The sequence below is a fragment of the Panulirus ornatus genome, chromosome 3, assembly GCF_036320965.1.
Source record: "Panulirus ornatus isolate Po-2019 chromosome 3, ASM3632096v1, whole genome shotgun sequence".
Lineage (NCBI taxonomy): Eukaryota > Metazoa > Arthropoda > Malacostraca > Decapoda > Palinuridae > Panulirus > Panulirus ornatus.
Genome location: NC_092226.1, coordinates 30,816,300 through 30,840,817, shown reverse-complemented (window position 1 = coordinate 30,840,817; position 24,518 = coordinate 30,816,300). Strand labels below are relative to the sequence as shown.

The following is a 24,518-nucleotide window of genomic DNA, read 5'->3' as shown; positions in this document are numbered from 1 at the left end:
TTTAATCATGTTAAAAACTATGATCACTGTATTGACTGGAGTAATGTCATCTCAGTTGTTAACTCTAACTCTTTTACCAAGAGAAATATCATTGAACCTTCTATTATTAAATACACACAGAACTATAATCTTTGGACAATCACATGTTTACCAAATGGCATCCTAGCTTCATCTCTTCGATGTATATCAACTGACTGTTATATTTCTCTCTTGTGTCTCCCCTGGTGATGTGATTATTACTTGAAAGTGCACTTGGGAACTTTTCGTATTTCATTTTCCCCGTGGACTCATAGGAATAAGTATATGTATGTAAGTAGGAGAGATGGCCAGAGAGCGTTATTGGATTACGTGTTAATTGATAGGCGCGTGAAAGAGAGACTTTTGGATGTTAATCGTGTTGATTGATAGGCGCGTGAAAGAGAGACTTTTGGATGTTAATGTGCTGAGAGGTGCAACTGGAGGGATGTCTGATCATTATCTTGTGGAGGCGAAGATTTGTAGAGGTTTTCAGAAAAGAAGAGAGAATGTTGGGGTAAAGAGAGTGGTGAGAGTAAGTGAGCTTGGGAAGGAGACTTGTGTGAGGAAGTACCGGGAGAGACTGAGTACAGAATGGAAAAGGGTGAGAACAAAGGACGTAAGGGGAGTGGGGGAGGAATGGGATGTATTTAGGGAAGTAGTGATGGCTTGCGCAAAAGATGCTTGTGGCGTGGGAGGTGGGCAGATTAGAAAGGGTAGCGAGTGATGGGATGAAGAAGTAAGATTATTAGTGAAAGAGAAGAGAGAGGCATTTGGACAATTTTTGCAGGGAAATGATGCAAATGAGTGGGAGGTATATAAAAGAAAGAGACAGGAGGTCAAGAGAAAGGTGCAGGAGGTGAAAAAGAGGGCAAATGAGAGTTGGGGTGAGAGAGTATCATTAAATTTTAGGGAGAAATAAAGATTTTTGGAAGGAGGTAAATAAAGTGCTTAAGACAAGGGAACAAGGGGGCTAATGGGGAGGTGATAATAAGTAGTGGTGATTTGAGAAGGAGATGGAGTGAGTATTTTGAAGGTTTGTTGAGTGTGTTTGATGATAGAGTGGCAGATATAGGGCGTTTTGGTTGAGGTGGTGTGCAAAGTGAGAGGGTTAGGGAGAATGATTTGGTAGAGAAGAGATAGTAAAAGCTTTGCGAAAGATGAAAGCTGGCAAGGCAGCAGGTTTGGACAGTATTGCAGTGGAACTTATTAAAAAAGGGGGTGACTGTGTTTTTGAGTGGTTGATAAGGTTATTAAATGTATGTATGACTCATGGTGAGGTGCCTGAGGATTGGCGGAATGCTTGTATAGTGCCATTTCACAAAGGCAAAGGGGATAAAGGTGAGTGCTCAAATTACAGAGATAAGTTTGTTGAGTATTCCTGGGAAATTGTATGGGAAGGTATTGATTGAGAGGGTGAAGGCTTGTACAGAGCATCAGATTGGGGTAGAGCAGTGTGGTTTCAGAAGTGGTAGAGGATGTGTGGATCATATGTTTGCTTTGAAGAATGTATGTGAGAAATACTTAGAAAAGCAAATGGATTTGTATGTAGCATTTATGGATCTGGAGAAGGCATATGATAGAGTTGATAGCGATGCTCTGTGGAAGGTATTAAGAATATATGGTGTGGGAGGCAAGTTGTTAGAAGCAGTGAAAAGTTTTTATCGAGGATGTAAGGCATGTGTACGAGTAGGAAGAGAGGAAAGTGATTGGTTCTCAGTGAATGTAGGTTTGGGGCAGGGGTGTGTGATGTCTCCATGGTTGTTTGATTTGTTTATGGATGGGGTTGTTAGGGAGGTGAATGCAAGAGTTTTGGAAAGAGGGGCAAGTATGCAGTCTGTTGTGGATGAGAGAGCTTGGGAAGTGAGTCAGTTGTTGTTCGCTGATGATACAGTGCTGGTGGCTGATTCATGTGAGAAACTGCAGAAGCTGGTGACTGAGTTTGGTAAAGTGTGTGAAAGAAGAAAGTTAAGAGTAAATGTGAATAAGAGCAAGGTTATTAGGTACAGTAGGGTTGAGAGACAAGTAAATTGGGAGGTATGTTTGAATGGAGAAAAACTGGAGGAAGTGAAGTGTTTTAGATATCTGAGTGTGGATTTGGCAGCGGATGTAACCATGGAAGCGGAAGTGGATCATAGGGTGGGGGAGGGGGTGAAAGTTCTGGGAGTGTTGAAAAATGTGTGGAAGGCGAGAACGTTATCTTGGAAAGCAATAATGGGTATGTTTGAAAGAAGAGTGGTTCCGACAATGTTATATGGTTGTGAGGTGTGGGCTATAGATTGAGTTGTGTGGAGGAGGGTGGATGTGCTGGAAATGAGATGTTTGAGGAGAATATGTGGTGTGAGGTGGTTTGATCGAGTAAGTAATGAAAGGGCAAGAGAGATGTGTGGTAATAAAAAGAGTGTGGTTGAGAGAGCAGAAGAGGGTGTTTTGAAATGGTTTGGTCACATGGAGAGAATGAGTGAGGAAAAGTTGACAAAGAGGATATACGTGTCAGAGGTGGAGGGAACGAGGAGAAGTGGGAGCCAAAATTGGAGGTGGAAAGATGGAGTGAAAAAGATTTTGAGTGATCGGGGCCTGAACATGCAGAAGGCTGAAAGGCGTTTGAGGAGTAGAGTGAATTGGAACGATGTGGTATACCGGGGTCAACGTGCTGTCAATGGATTGAACCAGGGCATGTGAAGCGTCTGGGGTAAAGCATGGAAAGTTGTGTGGGGCCTGGATGTGGAAAGGGAGCTGTGGTTTCGGTGCATTATACATGACAACTAGAGACTGAGTGTGAACTAATGTTGCCTTTGTTGTCTTTCCCTGGTGCTACCTCGCTCACATGGGGGGGGTGTCATTTCATGTGTGGCAGGTTGGTGACGGGAATGAATAAGGGCAGACAGTAGGAATTATGTACATGTGTATATATGTATATGTGTGTGTGTGTGTATATATACATACGTTGAGATGTATAGGTATGTATATTTGCGTGTGTGGACGTGTATGTGTATACATGTGTATGTGGGTAGGTTGGGCCATTCTTTCATCTGTTTCCTTGTGCTACCTCGCTAACGCGGGAGACAGCGACAAAGTAGAATAAATAGAAAAATAAGTATGTGTTTGTGACAGAAATACCACATCTCTCTTTTTTTCATACATATTCTCCATTAGTGAGATAGCATTAAGAGCAGAGGATTGAGCCTTAGAGAGAAAATCCTCACTTGGCCCCCTTCTCTGTTCCCTCTTTTGGAAAAGTAAAAACTGGAAGGGAGAATTTCCAGCCCCCACTCTTTTCTTGTCCCAGTAAAAACCCATGGAGGGCATAGTATGCTTAGTAGCAGTGCAGCACAAGGTAAAGAGTGCACAGTAATTGTAAATCGTGACTTAGCAGGTTGACTTGTTGGCTTTAAATTTGTTTACATTCTAGAGACTAGAATTTTGTTATTGTGATACTGTGCCTCTTGGGTGTGCAAAAAATTATTATTGCCTCACCAGAGGGTTAAAGAAATAGAAATAATGAAATCAGATAAGGAAATTTCAGTGCATTATCTGTGTGATGAGTAAAAATCTGCTGTGACAGAAACAAGCATCAGGCAAGATCTGTGGATCATGACCTGGTATTTTTCAAGTGGTTTGTTGCTTGCTGTTTTGAAGATGTCCCAATGTTTGGCTCAGTGGTTTTTGCACAGGCTAGAGTGCACAACAAAGTATTAATTTTGGGATAAGGATGTTCATAGCTACTCGCAAGGCTGGTTACAGAAAATCGAGAATGGACATGGTATCTGTATACATATTAACAGCTCGCAGTGAGAAAATTACAAGCTGAATATGAAGCTCCGGGGACTTAAGTTAATGAGCTTACAAATCTATATTGCAGATGAGACTGGTTTATACTGGAGTTAGCCGTGTTGGAACATTAAAATATGCCAGAATAGACAGTGCACACCATCTGATTTGCTTGTGTTTACATGCATTGGTAGAGCAAAGTTCAATATTAAATTGAAATAATTCATAGCCAGTAAAATATTTCACCTTAGTGCTCTCACCAGATTGGGCTTCTGAAGCACGGAAATACAGCATATATAATGAAGTGGTAAAATGAAAAATATATTTCTATCTCATGGAATGGAGCACATCATAAAAGAATAATAGAACAACCAGAATAAGTGATATAGCCCTTCACCTAAAACAAACAGGGAGTATGTTCTACACATTCTCATGTTGACATCTTTTTTATAGTGTGTAGATGTACTTTCTTCTTTGGTGGATATTAGCGCAAATTGCACTTTGATGTGCCTATATCTTCCGATGATGTTTATATTTTTTCGTTTTGACATTTGCCATTATCCAATGTAGTTTTTTGTTTATTAAGATTGCTGACCTTGACCTTGGTACTAGAATCTGGTCCTTGTTTGCTCACTCCTGTAGAGGGCTACCAATTCTCCACCACCACCACCACCACCACCACCATTTATTTTCACCGTTGTAGTAAGGAAAACCAGAACTTAAAGTTACAAACTTAATGGCATCCTCGTAAATTGTTGTAAACAATGTACATAAATAACCCAAAAATTGTGAAAAAGACAAAAAATTGAATAGAAATGCATTGGTAATGCAGGTAAAAGAAATTATATTTTTCACTTGCCCATTCTGCTTATACATTGCTTCATTTCTTTTCTGCGATGTAAGCTGTTATAAGGTCATCTCGAAGGAACCCTCAGGTTTCACCCCATAGATAGAGTTCAGGTGCAATTATATATTTATTATAGCACATAAAAGGAGCTTTCTGCTCCAGCAATATCATTTGTTTTAGTTAGGGTTACAGTGGACAGTTTGATTTTTATATTTATATTTAATTCTTATACATTAATTCTTATGCTTTGATGCTGTCTCCCATGTTAGCAAGGTAGCACAAGGAAACAGACGAAAGAATGGCCCAGCCTACCCACATACACATTTATGTACATAAATGCCTACACATGCACATATACATACCTATACATTTCAACTTATACATACTTATGCATACACAGACATATACAATACATATATACACATGTACATATTCATACATGCTGCCTTCATCCATTCCTGCGGCCACCCCGCCACACATGAAATGACATCCCCCTCCCCCCACGTGTGCGTGAGGTAGCGCCAGGAAACAACAAAGGCCACATTCATTCACACTTAGTCTCTAGTTGTCATGTGTAATGCACCAAAACCACAGCTCCCTTTCCACATCCAGGCCCCACAAAAATTTCCATGGTTTACCCCAGATGCTTCACATGCCCTGGTTCAATTCATTGACAGCACGTCGACCCCAGCACACCACATCATTCCAATTCGCTCTATTCCTTGCATGTCTTTCACCCTCCTGTATGTTCAAGCCCCGATTGCTCAAAATCTTTTTCACTCCATCCTTCCACCTTCAATTTGGTCTCCCACTTCTCCTCGTTCCCTCCACCTCTGACACATATATCCTCTTTGTCAATCTTTCCTCACTCATTCTCTTCATGTGACCAAACCATTTCAATATACCGTCTTCTGCTATCTCAACCACACTCTTTTTATTACCACACATCTCTCACCCTTTCATTACTTACTCGATCAAACCACCTCACACCACACATTGTCCTCAAACATCTCATTTCCAACACATCCACCCTCCTCCGCACAACCCTCTGTATTGCTCATGCCTCACAACCATATAACATTGTTGGAACCACTATTCCTTCAAACATACCCGTTTTTGCTTTGTTTAATAACTTGACTAAATCCATACCTGAGACTTTTTTTCTATCATGAATTATATTTGATTCATATGTTTTGTTCGAGAACGTTGAACATTATCCTCTTTGTCTTGATGCAGAATATGTTTCCCTCCTTTTCATAATGCATGTGCATTTAAGAACTTCATTCCTCAAACCATCCAAATGTCCACTCATTACTCTTCATCATAGGTCTCTTCAAGCATATTGCATTCAATATTAACTTTTTCAACTAATAACATGACTGAACAGGCCATCAGAAATTTTATCACCACTAATATCTGTAGATTGAATGAATCATGTATTTTGCCTTCAGGAATGAAACACAAGTGTTGAGAGCTATGGTTTTAACTTAACATCTGAAACTTCATCAAATATGATAGCAACAAATGTTGCTAAACTTATCTTCAGTAACACAAGATGTAGCTTTGATGGTGTCAGTTTGCAGAATTAGAGAAATGCCTTGAAAGATAGTCATTTTTCCAATGCCACTTCCTCTCACCATTCTCATCTCATTGATATTGTTTCGTTTTTCCCTAAAAAGTCTATAAACCTTTCCCCTTGCCTCCATAAGATAGTGATCAGACATCCCACATGCTTGTCAGTGTATATTTCAAACAGTAGTGCCTGCTTACCATCTTGCCTTCCATACGTATACTTGTGTATGTCCTTCTTTTTAATCAGGTTTTCCCAGTCACCAGTTTTTTTTCAGCTCACGACTCACAAGCTGTTCATCATTTCCATTCATAATACTGAATAACCCATCCCCCACCTATACCCTCATTTGCCACATTATCACAGTAACATTCAAATCACCCATCACTATTACCTGATCTGCATCAAAACTGCTGACACACTCACTCAACTGCTCCCTAAACAGTTGCCTCGTGATCTTTCTCCTCATAGCCTGAGGCATAAGCACAGATAATCACCCATCTCTCACCTTCCACTTTCATTTTTATCTACATCTGGCTAGAATTCACTCCCTTACTCTCTTTCACACATTTCTGTAACTCCTGCTGTAGCAGTAGTTCTACTCCATCCTTACCTCTTGTCCTTTCACTAACCTCAGACTGTACTCTTAAGACATATCCAGATCATTCTTCCCTTTATCCTTGAGCTTTGCTTCTAAGATCCAGGACATCCAGGTTTTTTCCTAAAACATACTGCCCATCTTTTCTCTCTTTACGGTTACATCCACACACATTTATACCTTTCTTTCCCCTCTTCTCATCTTGGTTACATCAACTCACATTTAGACACCCCAGCTAGAGCCTTTGAGGAGGATAAGCAGTCCCTGCTTGGCTCCTTCTTTTCCATCTTTTAGAAATTGAAACACAAAAAGGAGAGGGTTTCCAGCCCCCCTGCTCCTACCCCCTTTAGTTACCTTTTACAGTGTGCAGGGAATATGGATGTAGAATTCTTTCACCCCTATCATAGGGTTGTTTGCTGATTCAGCACTGGTTGCAGCTTCGTGTAGAAGTTGGTGACTAGTTTGGAAGAGTGTGTAAAAGGAGAAAGTTGAGAGTACATGTGAATAAAAGCTGGTTGAGGGACAGAGTAGTTGGGGTGTGAATTTGAATTGAGAAATATTGTAGGAAGTGAAATGTTTGACAGAACAGGGGGTGGACATGGCTGCAAATGGAACCATGGAAGCAGAAGTGCATCATAGGGTGGTTGAGGGGGTGAAGGTTCTGGGAGTGGAAAGCAAGATCTTAATCTGGGAGGGCAAAAATGGGTATAATGGGTATAACAATATCATATGGATGCTAGGCTTGTAAGTGTCAGAAGTGGAGGGGAAAAGGAGAATGGGGAGACCAAATTGTTGATGAAAGGACAGAATGAAAACCATTTTGAGTGATCGAGACCTAAACATGCAAGAGGGTGAAAGGCATGCATGGTATAGAGTGAATTGGAAGGATTTTTTTATACAAGGGTTGATGTGCTGTCAGTGGACTGAAGTAGGACATGTAATGCTTCTGGTGTAAACCAGGGAAAGATCTGTGGAGCGTGGTTGTAGATAGGGAGCTGTGGTTTTGGTGCATTGCATATCAGTTAGAGAATGGATGTGAGCGGATTCGATTTTTCTTTGTTTTTTCTTGGTGCTACTGTGCTAATGCAGGAAATGTTGATCAGATATGTAAAGAAATTCATTTGTATTTATATAAGTATAGTTATTAAACCATTGTTTCATGACCTCTGAGCATGTGTGTAGTACACCTTACACATCTGAATATATGCCCCAGCTTTTCACATGATGAGTACCTGATGAAGTCTTTAGGGTCTTCACCTCCACAGCCCAAGCGGGCCCAGGCTGTTGAATTTGGTCACTGGTTGACCAAGCTGTTGTAAGCCACAATCCTCTGGCCTACATACCCCCACATATGGCTGGGCTGTTACACTTTGTGTGTACTTGTCCAGTTCACTGTTAAACTTCTCTGTTTTGCATCCCTTCCTGTTTCTGATGGTAGCTTGCAAGTTGTTGAAGAGTCTTTGGCCCTGGATGTTTAAGATGTTCACTCATTTTATTCATATTGCCCCTTTGGATTTCTGAGGTATTATTTTTTTACAGTCTTCCATACCTATCATGCCAATAGGATGTTATTTTCATATATAAGTTGGGAACCATACCTTTTAGGATTTTCCAGGTATATGCAATGCTATACCTCTCCAAGGAGTATAGCCTCAGAGATTTCTGCCATTCCCAGTAATATAGTACCTTTGCCACATTGATATGGGCTGTGAAAGATCTCCGAGTGTTTTCTAATTGTGCAATTTCTCCTGCCTTGTAGGGTGATGTTAGAATGCTACCACCACTCCTTCTTTCACCACTACCACACCCTCCCTCCTTGGTCACTGCACCTATTTATATCACCACCATTCCCACCTCTGACTTCTGTACTTTGCCCCATCACCACCAATCTCTCCCTCCTTGGCCACCACACCCTAAATAGCAAAACGGCATTGTTCAATGGTCCCAACCACTTGCCATGCCATTTTTCAATTTAGTATGTCCCATATTTGTAGCACAACCTTCCTACTTGTACCCTGTGAGACACTGCAAATTAGGGGTTGTGAGGATGAAGTGCCCCCCCCCCCCCCCCCCCCCCCAAGCAGATGGCTTGGTAATGACTGGTCAGCGAGTCAACAGCTTTCTTTATAATGATGTTATGGTTGACCAAGTTGAGAGCCTAACTGAAGTCTAAGAAGATGAGTGCCACCGAGAATTTGCTCTTCTCCAAGTTGTGGTGAATGAAGTCTAGGAGGCTGACAGGCAGTTAATATGAAGAAGATTTAGTGTTTCCAAACTGCTAAGGGTCTACTGAATCAGCAGTGTCAGTATAGGCCTGGGCAAACACTGACCTTTAACAAATTAGACTGTGGATTGGAGGGATGGCAATGGGGCATAACCTATTGAAAGACTCGGAGATAATGGATTTGGGTAGTGGCGTAATATATGCTGTCTTTCAAGTACTGGGGCATTTTGACTGTTTGATTGAATCATTGATTATGGCAGTTACCAAGCTAATTCATTGGAGAATTCCTTTTACAGTTTCAGTGGTTGAGCATTTGGTTTTAAGGTGCCAAAGAAGCTTAACTACTTGATATTCTTCTATGTTTGGGGGAGATGGGGTTGGTATGTATGCGGGAAGGAAGTTAACGCCAAGTTGGGATAGTTTTTGGCAGATATTGGCAAAGTGGTTCTTAATATGATATGTGGCCTTCTCAATGTTAAGTGGGAGATCTTTCACTTATCACAGCCATTTAATTTTTTACTCTTGATCATCTCACTGATTGATGGCCTGCTTCAGATTCTGCATATTGGTTGAGTAATAGGCCTTCTCAGCAGCATGTACTTTGTGTTGAAGTTTGTTGTGAAGTTGCTGGTAAAGCTCATTGTTATGACTGTTGGATTTATGATATCTCTGCAGCATAAATTGTTTGCTGTGGTGGGTGATTTATGGAGCTCTGGCTGCCTGTAGACTTACTGTTGTTCAAAGAAAGTGATGGTAGACCTGGTTGCAAATTTCATGATACATTATCCCACATGCTTTCGACGTTTTAGTGGTCACAACAGTCCATTGATGATGAGATGACCACTGACTGAAATTTCTCCTTGCTCATTCAGTAAGTGGCCAAAATGTTTTGAGCCTGCATGCTTGTGTTCAGGGATGATGGGGGCAGGGGACCACAACACTGATAAATGGGGACTGTTGTCTGGAGTGGAGGAAGAGGCTTGGGTAGTAGGAAGTAGTCAGCCAAGTCAGTCAGAATCAGGTCAAGTGTTTTGACCATGCATGGGAAAGTGAACTGAGATAGATGTTGTTTTTCATGGAAGTTGTTCCTTATTATTATAACAAAGGTACCTCATCCTGAGAGTTTCTAGGTGTTCTAATAGTGCTTCCTTGGTGGGGGACCACTTTCAGTGGTAGATCATGAGGTAAATGATGGAGACAGTTTACCATGGATGGGTTTTGGTGTAACCCTAACCCATAACACTTCCAGATCTTCAGGCATATAACTATCAGCTGAGCTGGACATAACTCTGTGACAAAAGAGTGCTATAAGTGTGTGTGTGTGTATATATTTTATTTATTTATTTGTATACATACCTGTACATACCTATATATTTCAATGCATACATATATATACATACATATACATATACTTATATACACATGTACATAATTCATACTTGCTGCCTTTATTCACCCCCGTCACCACCCCGCCACACATGAATTGACATACCCCTCCCCCCACACGTGAGCGAGGTAGTGCTAGGAAAATACAACAAAGGCCACATTTGTTCACACTCAGTCTCTAGCTTTCATGTATGATGCACTGAAACCACAGCTCCCTTTCCACATCTCGGCCCACAAAACTTTCCATAGTTTACCCCAGACGCTTCACATGCCCTGGTTCAATCCATTGACAGCACGTCGACCCCAGTATACCACATTGTTCCAATTCACTCTATTCCTTGAATGCCTTTCACCCTCCAGCATGTTCAGACCCCGATCTCTCAAAATCTTTTTCACTCCATCCTTCCACCTCCAATTTGGTCTTCCACTTCTTGTTCCTTCCATCTCTGACACATATATCCTCTTTCTCAATCTTTCCTCACTCATTTTCCATGTGACCAAACCATTCCAATACACCCTCTTCTGCTCTCTCAACCACGCTCTTTTTATTACCACATGTCTCTTACCATTTCATTACTTACTTGATCAAACCACCTGACACCACATATTGTCCTCAAACATCTCATTTCCAACACATTCACCCTGCTCTGCACAACCCTAGCTACTATTGCCCACGCTTCGCAACCATATGACATTATTGGAACCACTAAGGAAGAGGTGTGGTTGAGAGAGCTGAAGAGAATGTGCTGAAATGGTTTAGGTAAATGGAGAGAATGTTTGACAAAGATACATTTGTCAGAAATGGGGGGGACAAGGAGAAGGGGCAGAAGAAATGGGAGGTGAAAGGATGGAATGGAGATTTTTTTGAGTGCTTGGGGCCAGATTATGCATGAGAGTGAAAGGCGTTTAAGAGATAAAGTGAAATGAAGCAATGTGGTCTGCAGGGGATGATATGTTGTCAATGGGCTAAACCAATGCATACGAAACAATTGGGGAAAACTGTAGAAAGGTCTGTTGTACTTGGATGTGGATGGGGGCTGTGGTTTTGGTACATTACACAACAGCTGGAGAATGGATGTGAGTGAATGAGGCTTTTCTGTCATCCTGGCACTGCCTCACAAGCATGGGAAATGGCAGACACGTATGAATGATATGTATATTTATCATTATCTGTTTGATAATTACCTCAGGACCTTTATAAAAGTTTCTGCAGCCCAAAGCTATGTCACCCCTATGCTATGTTACTTCCAGTTGTTGGGAAGAGAAGACTTCTTTTGAGTGAGATTTTATTTGACGAGACTGTACTTTTAGTGACAGCCTCGTCAAAGATGACTTTTTATTTACAGTGTAACCTTGTGCAGGTGGAGTTTGGTGCCACACACATACATGCTTTTTTTCTTAATTGTTGTGTCCTGTATTAGCACTAGGAACGGACGAAGAAAGAACACATCCACACACATCCAGTCTCTTGCTTTCATGTGTAATGCACCCAAATCACAGCTCCCTATCCACAACCAGGCCCCAAAACCCTTCCTACGTTTATCCTGTATGCTTCATGTGCACTGGTTCAGCCCATTGACTGCACGTCGACCCGAGTTTACCTTCTGCTTGTTTAAGCTGTGATCGCACAGAATCTTTTTTATTCCCTGGCCTTTATACAGTGGCACTAGGCATGTGTTCTGCCAGTCCTCAGGCACCTCACCATGATCCATACATTAACTGAAAATCCTTTATTTTTTTGAGTTGACTCTTTTTGATATGTCATGAGACAGTTAAATATGTTCTTTTAATATTTCAGGGTTGAGACCAGGTCTTAAGAAAAGAGGGGGAAAGAGAAACGGGGGGAAGATTCACCAGTTTTTAAGTTAAAGTAAAAAGGCACAATGACTTCACGAACAAAGTCCAAGAAAGAGGAGGAAAAGAAAAGACAAGAGGAGGAGGCAGCTGCACAGGTAAAACCTTTTGAATTAAATTTAATTTTCTTGTGATACATTTTGCAGTTCCTGACCCAAAGTGATTTATGCATCTTAGGTTTCCTGACGTAGCGAAGAACCTCCCCATCCAAAATTTCTTAGTTCCAAAAAATTGTTTAATTTTTTCTTAGGTTTAGGTGATTGAATTTTGTAATCAAGCAGTTTTCCCTCTAAACTAAGATTGCTGAAGTTTTTGAAAAGGCTTGTTGCAAGTATTTATTGGATAAAGAAAGGTTTTTAGCATGCACTGTTTTGATACTGAGAGTGAATTTGATTGTTATGTTGGTTGACATATTTTGTATTCACTTGATCATCCTAGATCTGAAATGCATGGGACTAAGAGGTTTTTGGAGTCATCATATCCTTTAAAGGAATCTGTATTAGATTTTTGTTGCCTTAGTGTGCTGTTATACAAAATGCACCATTAATTTTTGTCTTCAATTAAACATTTCAATGTTCTTTTTGTTACAATATTATTACTGTTCACAAATAAATTTATGATGTATTTTTACTCATATTTGCCTCATGCTTTGATTTTAGTCATCTGCTGAGCTGCAAGCAGATACCAAATATTAACATGGTAAACTGCTACCCACCCCGCTATCCTCTGCCAGTCATTCAAACTTTTGCCAGATTGTCATATATTTTTTAACATACAGTTCTCTAATGATTTATCAAACAGTTCTCTAATGATTTATGAGGAAGGTTCCCAAAAGTAAGACCAATAATAAAAGATCTAAGCCATGTATAGTAAACTGCAGCACTATACTCTACACAACTGCTTCTCTTCCCAAACATAATCACTCACTTGATTATTTGATTTTTTGGTACAATTAAATGACTGCTTTGCACTGTTTCTTTGCTGGTTCGATTAATGCAGTGCACAACATTAAAACATATGCATAGTAATGACTCGACAAATGGTAAACAACTGCCTTCCCAATCCAACATGTGCACAGATCTGAAACTACAATCCCCATTGTATCAGTGTATGAGATACACTTTCTACCCTTCATTCTTGATGGCACACTCTTTTTCGTGCATAATAATGCCCCTTGTGCCCAAGAAACTGCTTACACACTGAAGACAGTTGATGTGGCCCTCATTTTGAGTGTTTACATGCGTTTGTAAACAATTGAGTCACTTTGAAAACCCTCGAGTCATCTATAAAGGCTGGTGCCTCCTTAGTAGAATTAAAAGGAAAGGAAGAATCCAAGCCAAATGTTCCCAGTGTATATATATCTCATGCTCATTGGACAGTGTCTTGGAGAGAAAATCTTTTTCAGTTTTCTTTCTGTCTATTTACCTGTGATGCTTGTTTTCTTTAGGAACTCTCCCAAGGTGATAGCCACAGCAAAAGAGTCTCCATAACTGGTGAACTCCAGTGATGCATCTTAACCTTTGGTGCCTCACCCTTAACAGGCTACCGGCTGAGGAAAACTCTATCTCATTCTTTCAAGAGGCTCTTACTTAATTTTTCTACAAACTACTTCACCCTAATGTTCCAACCTACTACTCATATGTGATGCTCTTGCCTATTGTTCTTAGGTAATACTTCAATCTAATTTTTCTAGCTAGTGCTCCTGCCTAATGTTCCTATCTACTACATGTATCTATTATTCCTACCATTTTCCCAAAAGGCAAGGTTCGTTCATAGCACTCTCCAGAGGAAAATGTGGTTACAAAGACTGAGTTGTTTAAGTTACGGTGTTGTCCAGTAATATGTGGGACAAGTTCACCTGTGGATGAGGCAGAAAGAAAAGACAGCTAACTGGGTTAGAAGAGTGCAACTTTGCAATCACTGAATTGCTGGCTTGGTACACAGCCGTTACTAATCCTTCCAATTCCCAGGCATGTGGTACCAGCAATATGTCTCCCTGGCCAGTGGCTGCCTTCCAACTATTACCTACCAGTTTTCAATATTTATATTATTCAATTTTTTCAGGCATATGAGGAATTTGTTGCAACATTTGAAGAAACACCGGCACAGAAAGGGAAAGTATGGGTGAAAGCAGGAACTTTTGATGCTGGGTCCAGAAGTAAGTTGACTTTTTGAGTTTTTTAGTTATTTCTAGTACTCAGGATAATGGGAATTAATTATTGTTCATTAATCAGTAATCAGCAAATTTTTTTTTATCTCATCTCACCTTGTATACTTCACAAGCTTATGTTGATTTATTACCACTGATATGACTGTTTAATCTAATTTTTTTTGACTGCCAAGTTTATTTGCAAAGGTAACAAGGTGTTTTAGATATCTGGGAGTGGACTTAGCAGCAGATGGAACCATGGAAGCGAAAGTGAGTCACAGGGTGGGGGAGGGAGCAAAGGTTTTGGAAGCGTTGAAGAATGTGTGTAAGGTGAGAATGTTATCTCGGAGAGCAAAAATGGGTATGTGTGAAGGAATAGTAGTTCTAACAATGTTATGTGGTAGCAAAACATGGGCTATAGATTGGGTTGTATGGAGATGGGTTGATGAGTTGAAAATTGAATGTTTGAGGACATTAGGTGGTGTGAGGTGGTTTGATCGAGTAAGTAATGAAAGGGTGAGAGAGATGTGTGGTAATGAAAAGGAGTGTGGTTGAGAGAGCAGAAGAGGGTGCATTGAAATGAATGAATAAGGAAAGATTGACAAAGAAGAATTATGTGTCAGAGGTGGAGGGAACAAGGAGAAGTGGGAGACCAAATTGGAGGTGGAAGGATGGAGTGAAAAAGATTTTGAGAGATCGGGGCCCTAACATACAGGAGGGTGAGAGGCATGCAAAGAATAGAGTGAATTATAGAACAATGTGGTATACCAGGGTCGAAATACTGTCAGTGGACTGAACCAGGGCGTGTGAAACATCTGGGGTAAACCATAGAAAGGTCCGTGGGACTGGATATGGATAGGGAGCTGTGGTTTCTGTGCATTACACAGGACAGCTAGAGACTGAGTGTGGCCTTTTCGATCTGTTTTCCTGGCACTGCCTTGCTGAAGCACAGGGTAATGATGCTGTTTCCTGTGGGGCGAGGTAGTGCCGGGAATGGATGAAGGCAAGCAAGAATGAATATGTACATGTGTATATATGTATATCTCTGTGTATGTGTGTGTATATGTATGTATATGTTGATATGTATGTGTGCCTGTGTGGGCATTTATGTATATATATATATATATATATATATATATATATATATTTTTTATTATACTTTGTCGCTGTCTCCCGCGTTTGCGAGGTAGCGCAAGGAAACAGACGAAAGAAGTGGCCCAACCCCCCACACACACATGTATATACATACGTCCACACACGCAAATATACATACCTACACAGCTTTCCATGGTTTACCCCAGACGCTTCACATGCCTTGATTCAATCCACTGACAGCACGTCAACCCCGGTATACCACATCGCTCCAATTCACTCTATTCCTTGCCCTCCTTTCACCCTCCTGCATGTTCAGGCCCCGATCACACAAAATCTTTTTCACTCCATCTTTCCACCTCCAATTTGGTCTCCCTCTTCTCCTCGTTCCCTCCACCTCCGACACATATATCCTCTTGGTCAATCTTTCCTCACTCATTCTCTCCATGTGCCCAAACCACTTCAAAACACCCTCTTCTGCTCTCTCAACCACGCTCTTTTTATTTCCACACATCTCTCTTACCCTTACGTTACTCACTCGATCAAACCACCTCACACCACACATTGTCCTCAAACATCTCATTTCCAGCACATCCATCCTCCTGCGCACAACTCTATCCATAGCCCACGCCTCGCAACCATACAACATTGTTGGAACCACTATTCCTTCAAACATACCCATTTTTGCTTTCCGAGATAATGTTCTCGACTTCCACACATTCTTCAAGGCCCCCAGAATTTTCGCCCCCTCCCCCACCCTATGATCCACTTCCGCTTCCATGGTTCCATCCGCTGCCAGATCCACTCCCAGATATCTAAAACACTTCACTTCCTCCAGTTTTTCTCCATTCAAACTCACCTCCCAATTGACTTGACCCTCAACCCTACTGTACCTAATAACCTTGCTCTTATTCACATTTACTCTTAACTTTCTTCTTCCACACACTTTACCAAACTCAGTCACCAGCTTCTGCAGTTTCTCACATGAATCAACCACCAGCGCTGTATCATCAGCGAACAACAACTGACTCACTTCCCAAGCTCTCTCATCCCCAACAGACTTCATACTTGCCCCTCTTTCCAAAACTCTTGCATTTACCTCCCTAACAACCCCATTCATAAACAAATTAAACAACCATGGAGACATCACACACCCCTGCCGCAAACCTACATTCACTGAGAACCAATCACTTTCCTCTCTTCCTACACGTACACATGCCTTACATCCTCGATAAAAACTTTTCACTGCTTCTATATATATATATATATAGAAGGCGACTAGAGGGGATGGGAGCGGGGAGCCAGAAATCCTCCCCTCCTTGTATTTTTTAACTTTCTAAAATGGGAAACAGAAGGAGTCACGCGGGGAGTGCTCATCCTCCTCGAAGGCTCAGACTGGGGTGTCTAAATGTGTGTGGATGTAACCAAGTGTGAAAAAAGGAGAGATAGGTAGTATGTTTGAGGAAAGGAACCTGGATGTTTTGGCTCTGAGTGAAACGAAGCTCAAGGGTAAAGGGGAAGAGTGGTTTGGGAATGTCTTGGGAGTAAAGTCAGGGGTTAGTGAGAGGACAAGAGCAAGGGAAGGAGTAGCAGTACTCCTGAAACAGGAGTTGTAGGAGTATGTGATAGAATGTAAGAAAGTAAATTCTCGATTGATATGGGTAAAACTGAAAGTTGATGGAGAGAGATGGGTGATCATTGGTGCATATGCACCTGGGCATGAGAAGGAAGATCATGACAGGCAAGTGTTTTGGGAGCAGCTGAATGAGTGTGTTAGTGGTTTTGATGCACGAGACCGGGTTATAGTGATGGGTGATTTGAATGCAAAGGTGAGTAATGTGGCAGTTGAGGGAATAATTGGCATACATGGGGTGTTCAGTGTTGTAAATGGAAATGGTGAAGAGCTTGTAGATTTATGTGCTGAAAAAGGACTGGTGATTGGGAATACCTGGTTTAAAAAGCGAGATATGCATAAGTATATGTATGTAAGTAGGAGAGATGGCCAGAGAGCGTTATTGGATTACGTGTTAATTGACAGACGCGCGAAAGAGAGACTTTTGGATGTTAATGTGCTGAGAGGTGCAACTGGAGGGATGTCTGATCATTATCTTGTGGAGGCTAAGGTGAAGATTTGTATGGGTTTTCAGAAAAGAAGAGTGAATGTTGGGGTGAAGAGGGTGGTGAGAGTGAGTGAGCTTGGGAAGGAGACTTGTGTGAGGAAGTACCAGGAGAGACTGAGTACAGAATGGAAAAAGGTGAGAACAATGGAAGTAAGGGGAGTGGGGTAGGAATGGGATGTATTTAGGGAATCAGTGATGGATTGCGCAAAAGATGCTTGTGGCATGAGAAGAGTGGGAGATGGGTTGATTAGAAAGGGTAGTGAGTGGTGGGATGAAGAAGTAAGAGTATTAGTGAAAGAGAAGAGAGAGGCATTTGGATGATTTTTGCAGGGAAAAAATGAAATTGAGTGGGAGATGTATAAAAGAAAGAGACAGGAGGTCAAGAGAAAGGTGCAAGAGGTGAAAAAGAGGGCAAATGAGAGTTGGGGTGAGAGAGTATCATTAAATTTTAGGGAGAGTAAAAAGATGTTCTGGAAGGAGGTAAATAAAGTGCGTAAGACAAGGGAGCAAATGGGAACTTCAGTGAAGGGCGCAAATGGGGAGGTGATAACAAGTAGTGGTGATGTGAGAAGGAGATGGAGTGAGTATTTGAAGGTTTGTTGAATGTGTTTGATGATAGAGTGGCAGATATAGGGTGTTTTGGTCGAGGTGGTGTGCAATTTGAGAGGGTTAGGGAAAATGATTTGGTAAACAGAGAAGAGGTAGTAAAAGCTTTGCGGAATATGAAAGCCAGCAAGGCAGCAGGTTTGGATGGTATTGCAGTGGAATTTATTAAAAAAGGGGGTGACTGTATTATTGACTGGTTGGTAAGGTTATTTAATGTATGTATGACTCATGGTGAGGTGCCTGAGGATTGGCGGAATGCGTGCATAGTGCCATTGTACAAAGGCAGAGGGGATAAGAGTGAGTGCTCAAATTACAGAGGTATAAGTTTGATGAGTATTCTTGGTAAATTATATGGGAGGGTATTGATTGAGAGGATGAAGCATGTACAGAGCATCAGATTGGGGAAGAGCAGTGTGGTTTCAGAAGTGGTAGAGGATGTGTGGATCAGGTGTTTGCTTTGAAGAATGTATGTGAGAAATACTTAGAAAAGCAAATGGATTTGTATGTAGCATTTATGGATCTGGAGAAGGCATATGATAGAGTTGATAGAGATGCTCTGTGGAAGGTATTAAGAATATATGGTGTGGGAGGCAAGTTGTTAGAAGCAGTGAAAAGTTTTTATCGAGGATGTAAGGCATGTGTACGTGTAGGAAGAAGAGAGGAAAGTGATTGGTTCTCAGTGAATGTAGGTTTGCGGCAGGGGTGTGTGATGTCTTCATGGTTGTTTAATTTGTTTATGGATGGGGTTGTTAGGGAGGTGAATGCAAGAGTTTTGGAAAGAGGGGCAAGTATGAAGTCTGTTGTGGATGAGAGAGCTTGGGAAGTGAGTCAGTTGTTGTTCGCTGATGATACAACACTGGTGGCTGATTCATGTGAGAAACTGCAGAAGCTGGTGACTGAGTTTGGTAAAGTGTGTGGAAGAAGAAAGTTAAGAGTAAATGTGAATAAGAGCAAGGTTATTAGGTACAGTAGGGTTGAGGGTCAAGTCAATTGGGAGGTGAGTTTGAATGGAGAAAAACTGGAGGAAGTGAAGTGTTTTAGAAATCTGGGAGTGGATCTGGCAGCGGATGGAACCATGGAAGCGGAAGTGGATCATAGGGTGGGGGAGGGGGCGAAAATTCTGGGGGCCTTGAAGAATGTGTGGAAGTCGAGAACATTATCTCGGAAAGCAAAAATGGGTATGTTTGAAGGAATAGTGGTTCCAACAATGTTGTATGGTTGCGAGGCGTGGGCTATGGATAGAGTTGTGCGCAGGAGGATGGATGTGCTGGAAATGAGATGTTTGAGGACAATGTGTGGTGTGAGGTGGTTTGATCGAGTGAGTAACGTAAGGGTAAGAGAGATGTGTGGAAATAAAAAGAGCGTGGTTGAGAGAGCAGAAGAGGGTGTTTTGAAGTGGTTTGGGCACATGGAGAGAATGAGTGAGGAAAGATTGACCAAGAGGATATATGTGTCGGAGGTGGAGGGAACGAGGAGAAGAGGGAGACCAAATTGGAGGTGGAAAGATGGAGTGAAAAAGATCTTGTGTGATCGGGGCCTGAACATGCAGGAGGGTGAAAGGAGGGCAAGGAATAGAGTGAATTGGAGCGATGTGGTATACCGGGGTTGACGTGCTGTCAGTGGATTGAATCAAGGCATGTGAAGCATCTGGGGTAAACCATGGAAAGCTGTGTAGGTATGTATATATGCGTGTGTGGACGTATGTATATACATGTGTATGGGGGGGGGGGTTGGGCCATTTCTTTCGTCTGTTTCCTTGCGCTACCTCGCAAACGCAGGAGACAGCGACAAAGTATAATAAATAAATATATATATATATATATATGTATATATATATATATATATATATATATATATATATATATATATATATATATATGGTGTGGGAGACAAGTTGTTAGAAGCAGTGAAATGTTTTTATCGAGGATGTAAGGCATGTGTACGTGTAGGAAGAGAGGAAAGTGATTGGTTCTCAGTGAATGTAGGTTTGCGGCAGGGGTGTGTGATGTCTCCATGGTTGTTTAATTTGTTTATGGATGGGGTTGTTAGGGAGGTGAATGCAAGAGTTTTGGAAAGAGGGGCAAGTATGAAGTCTGTTGGGATGAGAGAGCTTGGGAAGTGAGTCAGTTGTTGTTCGCTGATGATACAGCACTGGTGGCTGATTCATGTGAAAAACTGCAGAAGCTGGTGACTGAGTTTGGTAAAGTGTGTGAAAGAAGAAAGTTAAGAGTAAATGTGAATAAGAGCAAGGTTATTTGGTACAGTAGGGTTGAGGGTCAATTCAATAGGGAGGTGAGTTTTAATGGAGAAAAACTGGAGGAAGTGAAGTGTTTTAGATATCTGGGAGTGGATCTGGCAGCGGATGGAACCATGGAAGCGGAAGTGGATCATAGGGTGGGGGAGGGGGCGAAAATTCTGGGAGCCTTGAAGAATGTGTGGAAGTCGAGAACATTATCTCGGAAAGCAAAAATGGGTATGTTTGAAGGAATAGTGGTTCCAACAATGTTGTATGGATGCGAGGCGTGGACTATGGATAGAGTTGTGCACAGGAGGATGGATGTGCTGGAAATGAGATGTTTGAGGACAATGTGTGGTGTGAGGTGGTTTGATCGAGTAAGTAATGTAAGGGTAAGAGAGATGTGTGGAAATAAAAAGAGCGTGGTTGAGAGAGCAGAAGAGGATGTTTTGAAATGGTTTGGTCACATGGAGAGAATGAGTGAGGAAAGATTGACCAAGAGGATATATGTGTCGGAGGTGGAGGGAACGAGGAGAAGAGGGAGACCAAATTGGAGGTGGAAAGATGGAGTGAAAAAGATTTTGTGTGATCGGGGCCTGAACATGCAGGAGGGTGAAAGGAGGGCAAAGAATAGAGTGAATTGGAGCGATGTGGTATACCGGGGTTGACGTGCTGTCAGTGGATTGAATCAAGGCATGTGTATGGGGGTGGGTTGGGCCATTTCTTTCGTCTGTTTCCTTGCACTACCTCGCAAACGCGGGAGACAGCGTGTTGTAAATGGAAATGGTGAAGAGCTTGTAGATTTATGTGCTGAAAAAGGACTGATGATTGGGAATACCTGGTTTAAAAAGCGAGATATACATAAGTATACTTATGTAAGTAGGAGAGATGGCCAGAGAGCGTTATTGGATTACGTGTTAATTGACAGGCGTGCGAAAGAGAGACTTTTGGATGTTAATGTGCTGAGAGGTGCAACTGGAGGGATGTCTGATCACTATCTTGTGGAGGCTAAGGTGAAAATTAGTATGGGTTTTCAGAAAAGAGGAGTGAATGTTGGGGTGAAGAAGGTGGTGAGAGTGAGTGAGCTTGGGAAGGAGACCTGTGTGGGGAAGTACCAGGAGAGACTGTGTACAGAATGGAAAAAGGTGAGAACAATGGAAGTAAGGGGAGTGGGGGAGGAATGGGATGTATTTAGGGAATCAGTGATGGATTGCGCAAAAGATGCTTGTGGCATGAGAAGAGTGGGAGGTGGGCTGTTTAGAAAGGGTAGTGAGTGGTGGGATGAAGAAGTAAGAGTATTAGTGAAAGAGAAGAGAGAGGCATTTGGACGATTTTTGCAGGGAAAAAATGCAATTGAGTGGGAGAAGTATAAAAGAAAGAGACAGGAGGTCAAGAGAAAGGTGCAAGAGGTGAAAAAAAGGGCAAATGAGAGTTGGGGTGAGAGACTATCATTAAATTTTAGGGAGAATAAAAAGATGTTCTGGAAGGAGGTAAATAGGGTGCGTAAGACAAGGGAGCAAATGGGAACTTCAGTGAAGGGCGTAAATGGGGAGGTGATAACAAGTAGCGGTGATGTGAGAAGGAGATGGAATGAGTATTTTGAAGGTTTGTTGAATGTGTCTGATGACAGAGTGGCAGATATAGGGTGTTTTGGTCGAGGTGGTGTGCAAAGTGAGAGGGTTAGGGAAAATGATTTGGTAAACAGAGAAGAGGTAGTAAAAGCTTTGCGGAAGATGAAAGCCGGCAAGGCAGCAGGTTTGGATGGTATTGCAGTGGAATTTATTAAAAAGGGGGGTGACTGTATTGTTGACTGGTTGGTAAGGTTATTTAATGTATGTATGACTCATGGTGAGGTGCCTGAGGATTGGCGGAATGCGTGCATAGTGCCATTGTACAAAGGCAAAGGGGATAAGAGTGAGTGCTCAAATTACAGAGGTATAAGTTTGTTGAGTATTCCTGGTAAATTATATGGGAGGGTATTGATTGAGAGGGTGAAGGCATGTACAGAGCATCAGATTGGGGAAGAGCAGTGCGGTTTCAGAAGTGGTAGAGGATGTGTGGATCAGGTGTTTGCTTTGAAGAATGTATGTGAGAAATACTTAGAAAAGCAAATGGATTTGTATGTAGCATTTATGGATCTGGAGAAGGCATATGATAGAGTTGATAGAGATGCTCTGTGGAAGGTATTAAGAATATATGGTGTGGGAGGCAAGTTGTTAGAAGCAGTGAAAAGTTTTTATCGAGGATGTAAGGCATGTGTACGTGTAGGAAGAGAGGAAAGTGATTGGTTCTCAGTGAATGTAGGTTTGCGGCAGGGGTGTGTGATGTCTCCATGGTTGTTTAATTTGTTTATGGATGGGGTTGTTAGGGAGGTAAATGCAAGAGTCCTGGAAAGAGGGGCAAGTATGAAGTCTGTTGGGGATGAGAGAGCTTGGGAAGTGAGTCAGTTGTTGTTCGCTGATGATACAGCGCTGGTGGCTGATTCATGTGAGAAACTGCAGAAGCTGGTGACTGAGTTTGGTAAAGTGTGTGGAAGAAGAAAGTTAAGAGTAAATGTGAATAAGAGCAAGGTTATTAGGTACAGTAGGGGTGAGGGTCAAGTCAATTGGGAGGTGAGTTTGAATGGAGAAAAACTGGAGGAAGTGAAGTGTTTTAGATATCTGGGAGTGGATCTGTCAGCGGATGGAACCATGGAAGCGGAAGTGGATCATAGGGTGGGGGAGGGGGCGAAAATTTTGGGAGCCTTGAAAAATGTGTGGAAGTCGAGAACATTATCTCGGAAAGCAAAAATGGGTATGTTTGAAGGAATAGTGGTTCCAACAATGTTGTATGGTTGCGAGGCGTGGGCTATGGATAGAGATGTGCGCAGGAGGATGGATGTGCTGGAAATGAGATGTTTGAGGACAATGTGTGGTGTGAGGTGGTTTGATCGAGTAAGTAACGTAAGGGTAAGAGAGATGTGTGGAAATAAAAAGAGCGTGGTTGAGAGAGCAGAAGAAGGTGTTTTGAAATGGTTTGGGCACATGGAGAGAATGAGTGAGGAAAGATTGACCAAGAGGATATATGTGTCGGAGGTGGAGGGAACGAGGAGAAGAGGGAGACCAAATTGGAGGTGGAAAGATGGAGTGAAAAAGATTTTGTGTGATCGGGGCCTGAACATGCAGGAGGGTGAAAGGAGGGCAAGGAATAGAGTGAATTGGAGCGATGTGGTATACAGGGGTTGACGTGCTGTCAGTGGATTGAATCAAGGCATGTGAAGCGTCTGGGGTAAACCATGGAAGGCTGTGTAGGTATGTATATTTGCGTGTGTGGACGTATGTACATGTGTATGGGGGGGGGGCCATTTCTTTCGTCTGTTTCCTTGCGGTACCTCGCAAACGCGGGAGACAGCGACAAAGTATGAAAAAAAAAAAAAAAAAAAAAAATATATATATATATATATATATATATATATTTATTTACACAAACGTCAATAGTAGTTCTCATCAATTTAACCACTGTATCAATAAGCTTCAATGTCTAAGCTACATTTTTTCAATTTCACTATTTTCTTGTCAAAGCACCATGTATGAAAACTATCACTCCAGTAACACAACTATAAACATTTACTTCCCCTTTAAAAAAAGTTCTGGGTAAGTCTGTCTCGATACACTGTGGGACACTACCACCTGGCGAGGTTTATATTTATATTATATATTTATATATCTTGTTTCTCATTGTTCTTGTTTTCCTAACTTTTCCAAAACCTATCGGACACAACCACTTGCTCAGAACCTCCGTAACACAATATCATTTTCTTAGCACCCTTCAGAGCTCTCAATTCCATTCATCTACCTTACACATTAATCTCTTGTTTTTCTTCAAAATATCGAACACAAATAACATTTATATCTATAAAAGTATGAATTGTTTGAAAATAGATTGCGGCACCCTTGATCATTAAGAATTTCAGTAAGATGAGAGACGTGAGTGAGATTGACCTGATTAGGAATTAGACATTCAGTGATTATCTTTGGGTCCACAAATGAGTTTGCTTATCACAGCCGTAAT

General features: G+C 41.6%; 1 protein-coding gene across 4 annotated transcripts in view; it reads left to right on the top strand.

Annotated features, from left to right (window-relative positions):
• The window catches only part of LOC139761845 (U2 snRNP-associated SURP motif-containing protein), a 434,305-nt gene that overhangs the window by 12,559 nt on the left and 397,228 nt on the right, over positions 1-24,518 (top strand). For all 4 annotated transcript variants that reach the window (XM_071686407.1, XM_071686396.1, XM_071686389.1 and 1 more), the window contains exons 2-3: positions 12,210-12,363; positions 14,330-14,423. In XM_071686407.1, coding sequence (XP_071542508.1) covers positions 12,295-12,363; positions 14,330-14,423 — 163 coding nt within the window. In that variant the 5' untranslated portion in view covers positions 12,210-12,294. The remainder of the gene's footprint in view (positions 1-12,209; positions 12,364-14,329; positions 14,424-24,518) is intronic.